The sequence below is a fragment of the Triticum urartu genome, chromosome 7A, assembly GCF_056163025.1.
Source record: "Triticum urartu cultivar PI428250 chromosome 7A, HENAU_Tu73, whole genome shotgun sequence".
Lineage (NCBI taxonomy): Eukaryota > Viridiplantae > Streptophyta > Magnoliopsida > Poales > Poaceae > Triticum > Triticum urartu.
In genome coordinates this window covers 607,797,923-607,807,772 of record NC_141879.1, presented here as the reverse complement: position 1 = coordinate 607,807,772, position 9,850 = coordinate 607,797,923, and the positions used below count along the sequence as shown (strand labels likewise).

General features: G+C 49.1%; 2 protein-coding genes across 2 annotated transcripts; both read left to right on the top strand.

The window, feature by feature from the left end:
* The first annotated feature begins 3,197 nt into the window (after positions 1–3,197).
* LOC147960657 (uncharacterized) lies at positions 3,198–3,797 on the top strand. Its single transcript, XM_087533466.1, has one exon. It carries the CDS (start codon positions 3,198–3,200, stop codon positions 3,795–3,797), a length of 600 nt encoding a protein of 199 aa, XP_087389592.1.
* Positions 3,798–5,174: 1,377 nt separating this feature from the next.
* On the top strand, positions 5,175–7,699 carry LOC147960656 (uncharacterized). Its single transcript, XM_087533465.1, has 3 exons — positions 5,175–6,000; positions 6,774–7,053; positions 7,162–7,699. Exons 1-3 carry the CDS (start codon positions 5,175–5,177, stop codon positions 7,697–7,699), a joined length of 1,644 nt encoding a protein of 547 aa, XP_087389591.1.
* Positions 7,700–9,850: the final 2,151 nt, after the last annotated feature.

Sequence of the window (9,850 nt, the reverse complement as noted above, 5' to 3'; positions counted from 1 at the left end):
CCTAGGCACAACAGAGAGGTCAGCAAGCCGGTCTAAATCCTATGGCGCAGGGGTCTGGGCCCATCGCCCTTTGCACACCTGCATGTTGCGAACGCGGCCGGAGAGCAGACCTAGCAACCTCCATTACAAAGGAAGTTGCGTTACACGGTCCAACCCGGCGCGCGCCGCTGAGTCGCTGACGCCACGAACGCTTCGGCTGATACCACGACGTCGAGTGCCCATAACTGTCCCCGCGAAGATGGTTAGTGCGTATAGGCCAGTAGCCAGACTCAGATCAAATACCAAGATCTCGTTAAGCGTGTTATTTTGAAATAACCACGGACGTCGACCAGGTCCAGGCCCACCTCTCTCCTAGGTGGTCTCAACCTGCCCTGTCGCTCCACCACAAAGTAACAGTCGGGGGCCTTCGGGAACTGAGGCCCACCTCTACCGGGATGGAGCCACCTGCCCCTTCAGCCCCCAACATCGGAATCACTCGCGGGTACTCCTACGAGCCGACCCGACTTTAATCACCACCTGTATAGCATGTATATATCTATAAGTATATACCCATGATCACCTCCCGAGTGATCACGGCCCGATAGTATAGCATGGCAGACAGACAAGAATGTAGGGCCACTGATGATAAACTAGCATCCTATGCTAAGCATTAGGATTGCAGGTAAGGTAACAACAGTATTAGCAAGGACAGGCTATGCATCAAGATAGGATTAACGGAAGCAGTAACATGCTACACTACTCTAATGCAAGCAGTATAGAGAAGAGTAGGCGATATCTGGTGATCAAGGGGGGGGGGCTTGCCTGGTTGCTCTGGCAAGAGAGAGGGGTCGTCAACACCATAGTCGTACTAGGTAGCAGAGGCGTCGGTCTCGGTATCTAGCGAGAGAAGAGGGGGAAGAAACAATAAATATAATGCAAACAAAAGCATGACGATGCATGACATGACAAAGCGTGATGCTAGGTGTGCCCTAACGCGGTACGAGGTGGTACCTGTGAAAGGGGAAAACATTCGGGAAAGTATTCCTGGTGTTTCGCATTTTTGGACAGATGAACCGGAGGGGGGAAGTTGTGTGTTTGCTATGCTAGGGATGCGTGGCGGACGAACGGGCTGCGAATCCGGATTCGTCTCATCGTTTTGAGCAACTTTCATGTTGAAAATAATTTAATCCGAGTTACGGATTAAAAGATATGATTTTCTAAAGATTTTATTAATTTCTGGAATTTAATTAATTATTAAATATATTTCGAAATTGGATTTATCACATCAGCATGATGTCATGCTGACGTCAGCAGCCAACAGGGGTTGAATGGGTCAAACTGACGCGTGGGTCCAGTGGGACCCACCTGTCATACTCTGTTAGGTTAATTAGGGTTTAGTTAATTGATTAGGTTAATCTAATCAGGATTAATTAGTTTAATCAATTATTTAATTAATTAATTAATTATTAATCTTATTTATTATTATTTTTAATCCTTTTTTAAAAAACGTTCTGGGGCCGGGCCCCATTTGTCATTGGGCCAGGGGGAGGCCATAGCGGATCGGGTGCGGGCGACGGGCGCCAGCTGTAACACCCACGATGCGGCTATATCTCCCACGTGCCGGAGCACGACTTAGAGGCATAACCGCATTGTAGGCATGTCGCAAGAGGGGTAATCTTTACACATCCCATGTACTGAATAAGAAAGAGGTACAGAGTTGGCTTACAATCGCCACTTCACACAAAACATGAATATAGCATTACATCATCCAGATACAGTCAAGGTCCCACTACGGAACCAAAATAAAAGAAGACTACCCCTAATGCAAAAGATCCCCGATCGCCCCAACTGGGCTCCACTACTGATCAACTGAAACGAAACAACACAATGAACGAGATCTTCATAGAGCTCCTCCCTGAGCTCGGTTGCGTCACCTGCACGGTATCATCGGCACCTGCAAGCTGATTTTGGAAGTATCTGTGAGTCACGGGGACTCAGCAATCTCACACCCTCGTGATCAAGACTATTTAAGCTTATGAATAGGGAAAAGGTAGTGAGGTGGAGCTACAACAAGCACTAGCATATATGGTGGCTAACATACGCAAATGAGAGCGAGAAGAGAAGGCAAAGCACGTTCGAGAATCTATGATCAAGCAGTGATCCTAGACTACTTACGTTCAAGCATAACTCCAACACCGTGTTCACTTCCCGAACTCCGCCGGAAAGAGACCATCACGGCTACACACGCTGTTGATCCATTTTAATTAAGTTAAGTTTCAGGTTTTCTACAACCGGATATTAACAAATTCCCATCTGCCCATAACCGTGGGCACGGCTTTCGAAAGTTCAAAACCCTGCAGGGGTGTCCCAACTTAGCCCATCACAAGCTCTCACGGTCAATGAAGGATATTCCTTCTCCCAGGAAGACCCGATCAGACTCGAAATCCCGGTTACAAGACATTTTGACAATGGTAAAACAAGACCAGCAAAGCCACCCGAATGTGCCAACAAATCCCGATAGGAGCTGCACATATCTCGTTCTCAGGGCACACCGGATTGTCCAAGGTTCCGGTAGGACAGCCCAGAGTTGCCCCAGGTGGCTACCGGCAGCTGACAGGTTGGACCAACACTTAGAGGGGCACTGGCCTGGGGGGGTTTAAATAAAGATGACCCTTGAGTCTGCAGAACCCATGGGAAAAAAGGCTAGTTGGCAAATGGTAAAACCAATGTTGGGCCTTGCTGGAGGACTTTTATTCAAGGCGAACTGTCAAGGGGTTCCCTATTGGAATCAACCACGTAGTTTGACCAGTCCGGTACGAACTTGGTACAGTCACCAAGTAGGATTCGTATTTGGACTAGTACTAGGACTAATAAGACTAGCTTAGCTAATATATATACTGCTGTACCTCGTGTAATCAGACCAGATCAAACAAAGCAATAAAAATCCAAAGACTCGACACGAGCATTTTGCGGTCAACTCAAGCATGTCTCCTGTGCTTGTTTCTTGTGCTAAGCTAGCTAGACATCCAAAGCATCCATCAGGCTGCCTGCTTGCTAGCTTAGCTAGTACGTGCACATTGTGTCTCCGTCGTCCGGCGACTCGGAAGCTAATCGGACAAGCTCGTACACGTATATTGTCGGAAGGTACCCGGCAGCATCGTGATCTGGGCCAACAATTGGTATCTAGAGCAAGGTTGATCTTCTAGTAACAGAGGATCATGGCGGGCGACGAGAAGAACAAGCAGCTGGTGGAGTACTCCGGTGCGGCTAAAGTATTTGCTGCTCCGGCGAGTTCATCGTATCCATGGTTTGACCGCGAGAACTTCGGGGTCTGGAAGGCCCTCATGGAGTGTGGTCTCCGCGCCAACGAGCTATGGGACTCGGTGGATCCCGGAGGTGACACGTTCAAGAAGGAGGGAGCCGAGCACCGGAAGGATCGGAAGGCGGCGGCGGCGATTTATTCAGTGATGCCGATGGATGTCCTCCAGCACCTAATCGCCAAAGAAATGGCGAAGGAGGCATGGGATACTTTGAAGCTCATGTTCGAGGGACACACCCGCGTCAAGCAAGCCAATCTCCAAACTCTCCTAAGGAACTACGAGACTTTGGTCATGGGCAACAATGAGTCCATGGATGCGTTCGCTTCACGGGTGGCTACTCTCGTCAATCGGATCCGAGCGCTTGGAGAAAACCTCACGGAGACCTCAGTTGTCTGGCGGTTCTTGCACGCGGCTCCTCCCCGGTACCTGCAAATTGTCACGGCGATCGAGCAGTGCGTCGATCTTGAGACTCTCTCCATCGACGATCTCGTCGGATGATACAAGGCTCACGGCGAGCGTATGCGGTACAGTCTCGGGGATGGGAAGAACGATGAGAATGTCATGCTCACACGGGCCCAGTGGCTGGCACTGGACTCAAGGAGAGGAGGCGAGGGCTCTAGCAGCAACACTCGCCAAGATCATGCACCAAAAGAGCAAAGTATGAAGAACGCAGGCGACGGCGCTCCGAAGAAGAAGAAGTTTGACAAGCGCAAGATCAAGTGTCACAACTGTGGCATCATGGGGCACTTCAAGTCGGAGTGCAAGAAACCACCGAAGGAGAAAGCTCTCCTGGCCAAAGGAGGCGATGATGGAGACATGATGCTCATGGTCGAAGTATGCGAGCTAATGGACAAGGACAGTCCAGCTCCAAAGGCGCCGGCTACAGAGGTTGTCACGCTCATAGAGGAGGCAGTTTATCTTCATGATAAGAAGAGGATGAACACGTCGAGGCACGTGTGGTGCCTCGACACGGGCGCTAGCAACCACATGACCGGCGACAAGGACCAGTTTTCTGAGCTTAGTGTTTCGGTGGGAGGCACGGTTCGGTTCGGCGACGGACGGACCGTTGACATCGCAGGGCGAGGTACTGTCCTGTTTGATTTGAAGAATGGCGGTCACAAGGTACTCACAGATGTGTACTATATTCCCAAGTTAAAGAGTAGCATCATAAGTCTTGGCCAGCTCGAGGAGCGTGGTTGCAAGATTGTGCTCGAAGATGGTTTTCTATGGGGGTATGATCGTCAGAGGATGTTGATTATGAAGGTGCAGAGGTCACCGAACAGGCTCTACGTCCTCAACTTGTACCGTGTGGATCCGGTATGTCTCCTGTCGAGCATGGACGACTCGGCATGGAAGTGGCACGCGCGCTATGGTCATCTAAATTTCTAGTCTCTTCGGCAACTTGGACAAAAGGAGATGGTACGTGGTCTACCGTGCATCAATCATGTCGACCAAGTGTGCGACGGTTGTCTCATTGGGAAACAAAGGCGAGCCCCGTTCCCAAGAGAGGGAAACTTTAGAGCGAGTAAAGCTCTTGAGTTGGTCCACGGAGACTTGTGCGGACCGATTACACCGGCCACCCCTGCTGGAAACAGATACTTCTTGCTCGTCGTCGACGACTTCAGCAGATTCATGTGGATCGTGTTGTTGAAGACGAAGGACCAAGCTTTGCAAGCCTTCAGGATAATAAAGATGGCGGCTGAAGTAGAATCTGAAGCCAAGCTGAAGGCCCTCCGTACCGATCGGGGGGGTGAGTTCAAGTCTCGTGCATTAACGGAATTTTGCGAAGCTCAAGGGATCAAGAGGTATCTTACGACACCATATTCACCGCAGCAAAACGGTGTTGTGGAACGGAGGAATCAAACCGTGGTGGCGATGGCACGAAGCATGTTGAAGAGTAAAGGCATGCCGGGCAAGTTTTGGGGTGAGGCGGTCAATACGGCCGTTTATCTGCTGAACTGGGCTCCAACCAAGAGTGTGGTTGGGATGACGCCGTACGAAGCATGGTACGGTCACAAGCCCATGGTTGATCATCTTCGCACTTTTGGGTGCGTGGCGCATGTGAAGACAGTGACCAGGCATACTAGCAAATTGGCGGATCGGAGTACTCCAATGGTGTTGGTTGGCTGTGAAAAGGGTACGAAGGCATACCGTGCGTGCAACCCATCTACCAATAAGGTGGTTGTGACGCGCGACATGGTCTTTGAAGAAGCAAGATCATGGAATTGGAACTCCACCGAGTCGGTATACCCGTCTTCCGATGAAATTTTCAACGTTGTTTACGATGATTATGAGCATGCAGACATTGATGATCAACCGGAGACGTCGGCCGCAACAAACGGCGCGGGCGGCGCGGTCGAAAAAGGCGGCACACCAGCAACTTCCGCTGCTTCACACGCGCAAGAGAAACCAGCAGCCGAGGCGCCCGAGGGCACGTACGGCACGCCTGGTAGCAGCGCTCGTCCTGGTGGCATTGTTCCATCAGGACCAGGACATGCCACCCCTGCTCGTGGCCCTCGAGGCCTGGCACCGGCCAGCCTGGAAGGAAAAAGCCTGTCCACTGGAGGTGTTTCTAGCAGCCCACGTGTTGCACCACAAGGACATGAAGGCCATGTACGTGAAGATGATACACATGCCTTGGATTGTTCATCTGATGGAGATGCAGCCAGTTTGGAGGAACAGGATTCACCAGAAATTGGGAGTTTGGCAACTCCCGATGAAAATCCCTCGTCTTCGACTGAACAGGAGACAAGGGAACGTCCGCCGACACCAGTACGTCTTCGACCAGTGGTGGATTTATATCCGAAGAAAAATACGGTGAAAATTAAAAGAAGAGGTCGACAGTGTTTGCTTAGCGTCGAGGAACCGACATAATTTGAAGAGGCAAACACGGAGGAGTGTTGGCGTCGTGCTATGGACGAGGAGTTGGGATCGATCCAAGACAACAAAACATGGGAGCTCGTGGATCCTCCACCCAACGACCATAAAATCATAGGGCTCAAGTGGGTGTACAAAGTCAAGAAAGATGCCGAAGGAAACTTGGTGAAGCATAAAGCAAGGCTCGTAGCCAAAGGATATGTGCAAGAGCAAGGTGTAGACTTCGAGGAAGTGTTCGCTCCAGTCACAAGGATGGAATCAGTGAGAGTAGTTATAGCTCTCGCGGCTCAAGAATCTTGGAGGCTACATCACATGGATGTAAAATCCGCTTTTTGAATGGGGAGTTGAAAGAAGTATATGTGAAGCAACCACCGGGTTACATCAAAAAAGGAGAGGAGCACAAGGTGTTGAAACTACACAAGGCATTGTACGGGCTATGCCAAGCTCCTCGGGCGTGGAACATCAAGCTTGATTGTACACTAGTTTCTCTTGGTTTTGAGAAACATCCACTTGAGCATGCTATGTATAAGCGAGGTAAAGGCAAGGATCGTCTCCTAGTGGGCATCTATGTTGATGATCTCTTGATAACTGGAGCAGATGAGGAGGAGATTGCTAGATTCAAGCTACAAATGAAGGAGCTTTTCAAGATGAGTGATCTAGGGCTCTTGACTTACTATCTCAGGATCGAGGTACATCAAAAGCCGGAGGGAATCACATTATGCCAGGAGGCATATGCAAAGAAGATTCTTGAAAGCTGTAGCATGGATGACTGCAATCCAAGCCATGTTCCAATGGAGCCTCGACTTAAACTTAGCAAGAGGAGCCAAGCACCCGTGGTTGATGCAACGGATTATAGAAGTGTGGTCGGAAGCCTAAGGTATCTTGTGAATACATGACTGGACTTGGCCTATTCCGTTGGTGTAGTGAGTCGCTTCATGGAAGCACCCACGACAGGACATTGGGCAGTTGTGAAACAAATACTCAGATACATCAAAGGGACAACTAACTTCGGTTGTGTCTATTTGAGAGAGAAGCAGAAGGAGATGGTGGCGCTACTTGGCTACAGTGATAGCGACTTGGCAGGAGATATTGACGACCGTAAAAGTACCTGGGGCGTGGCATATTTCTTGGGAAGAAGCATAGTGAGTTGGGTATCACAAAAGCAGAAGGTGGTCGCATTATCATCCTGTGAAGCGGAGTATATTGCAGTTGCAACCGCGGCAGGTCAAGGTGTGTGGCTAGAAAGGCTACTCGGTGACCTCACTGACAAGGAACCGGAAGGAGTGGTGCTCTACGTTGACAACAAGTCCACGATTGCTCTATGTAAGAATCCAGTGCATCATGATAGAAGTAAGCACATTGATATAAGGTATCACTACATACGAGATTGCGTGGAAGAAGGCAAGATTGAAGTCAACTACATTTGCACTGACGACCAGCTTGCAGACATCCTGACCAAGTCTTTGGGGCGACAGAAGTTCACGGAGATGCGGGGAAGGATCGCCATCCAAGCTGTGAAGTGAGGACATCGTGGTTGGGGGTGATTGTTGGAATCAACCACGAAGTGTGACCAGTCCGGTACGGACTTGGTACAGTCACCAAGTAGGATTCGTATTTGGACTAGGACTAGGATTAGGACTAATAGGACTAGCTTAGCTAATATATATACTGTTGTACCCCATGTAATCAGACCAGATCAAACAAAGCAATAAAAATCCAAAGGCTCGACACGAGCCTTTTGCGATCAACTCAAGCGTGTCTCCTGTGCTTGTTTCTTGTGCTAAGCTAGCTAGACATCCAAAGCATCCATCAGGCTGCCTGCTTGCTAGCTTATTGCGTCTCCGTCGTCCGGTAACTCGGAAGCTAATCGGACAAGCTCGTACACGTATATTGTCGGAAGGTACTCGGCAACATCGTGGTCTGGGCCACCATTCCCATTATAACCCAACCGTGTAAGGAAAGCAAAATCAAGGAACATAACACTGGTATGATGGAAACTAGGGCGGCAAGAGTGGAACAAAACACCAGGCATAAGGCCGAGCCTTCCACCCTTTACCAAGTATATATATGCATTAATTAAATAAGAGATATTGTGATATACCAACAAATATCCATGTTCCAACAAGGAACAAACCCCAATCTTCACCTGCAACTAGCAACGCTATCAGAGGGGCTGAGCAAAGCGGTAGCATAGCCAAACAACGGTTTGCTAGGACAAGGTGGGTTAGAGGCTTGACGTGGCAATATGGGAGGCATGATATAGCAAGTAGTAGGTATCACAACATAGGCATAGCAATAGATCGAGCAACTAGCAAGCAAAGATAGAAGTGATTTCGAGGGTATGGTCATCTTGCCTGAGATCCCGCAAGGAAGAAGAATGAGTCCATGAAGAAGACAAACAGACGTAGACGAACGGATCCTCACAAACGCGACATAATCGGAACTAACCCGAAGAAGCAACACCGGAAAGAAGCAAACAACAAAGTAAACAACCATCAGATAACATGGCATGATGCACACTCAAGTATGATGCATGTCCCGTTTAAATATGCATGGCATGGCAAAGTGCACAAACAAAACTACAAGTTAAGTGGATCCCAATATGCAACGAGTTGTATATTGACGGAACACCACATCAATTATTTAGTTCACTCCCGCTTAGGTACTCAACAATATTAAGTATTGGATAACATGGCAAGAGGTGAAGCATAACAAAACCATACTATCTAAACAATTTAAATGGGGCTGGATATAACAAACAACAAATCCGATAAATCCCCATATGCATTTAGCAATTTAATGAAAACAACAATTTTAAACATTCTTAAAGTTGTTAACATGATGCGGATGACATGTTCAAGTTTTATGCAATTTTTATTAAAAGTTAACATGCGCATTTTGTCATCGTGGTAGAAAGAAAGGGGTGCCATGGCGACGAAACAGAAATGATGTCGCGGCAACATTCCGATGATCCGGTAGCTCACGGGGATACCGGTGCAAAATGAAATGGGTGTGAGTGTGTCATGCAAGATGATGGGGTGATCCCGGTTGCCGGGTTCCCACGGGTGGACGACATGGCAACGAGGAGGACCATGCAAGCGACAATTTCGGACACGGTGCAAACGCGGGGTTCATCTCATACATCACACAACATTCGTCCACAACGGTCGTCTCGGGGTTATACCTTCGAAGCGTGCATTTCGAAGCGGATCGGTTCGTAGAGGAAGTAGTCGTTCACGACCCTCATGGAAGTAGCGATACATGTTCGGGAAGAGGTAGAGGTATGAGTCCTCGACGATGGTCGTCGTACACGTTCTGAGGTCGTCGGTAGAGGTTCTCACGATCACGGCGATGGTAGTGGTACATGTTCGTTTTCGGAGAGGTACTTGATGAATCCAACGTTTTCGGGACGACGGTAGTGGTACATGTCATAGGTAGTGGAACTTGACGGATCCGAGCTCTTCGAGGGTCGTCGTGGTACTCGTTCACGTTGTAGTCGAACATGTTCAAGAAGAAACTTATGCGTCGTCGTGGAACTTGGCACATCCAAAGGGTACTTGATGGGTCCAAGGTCTCCGGTCATAGTGGTACTTGCTGTTACGGGTAGCCGAACTTGAGGTGCTCCTGGCGTCGGACTTGCAGCGTTGGACAGAACCATGCGAGGTTCAACAGCT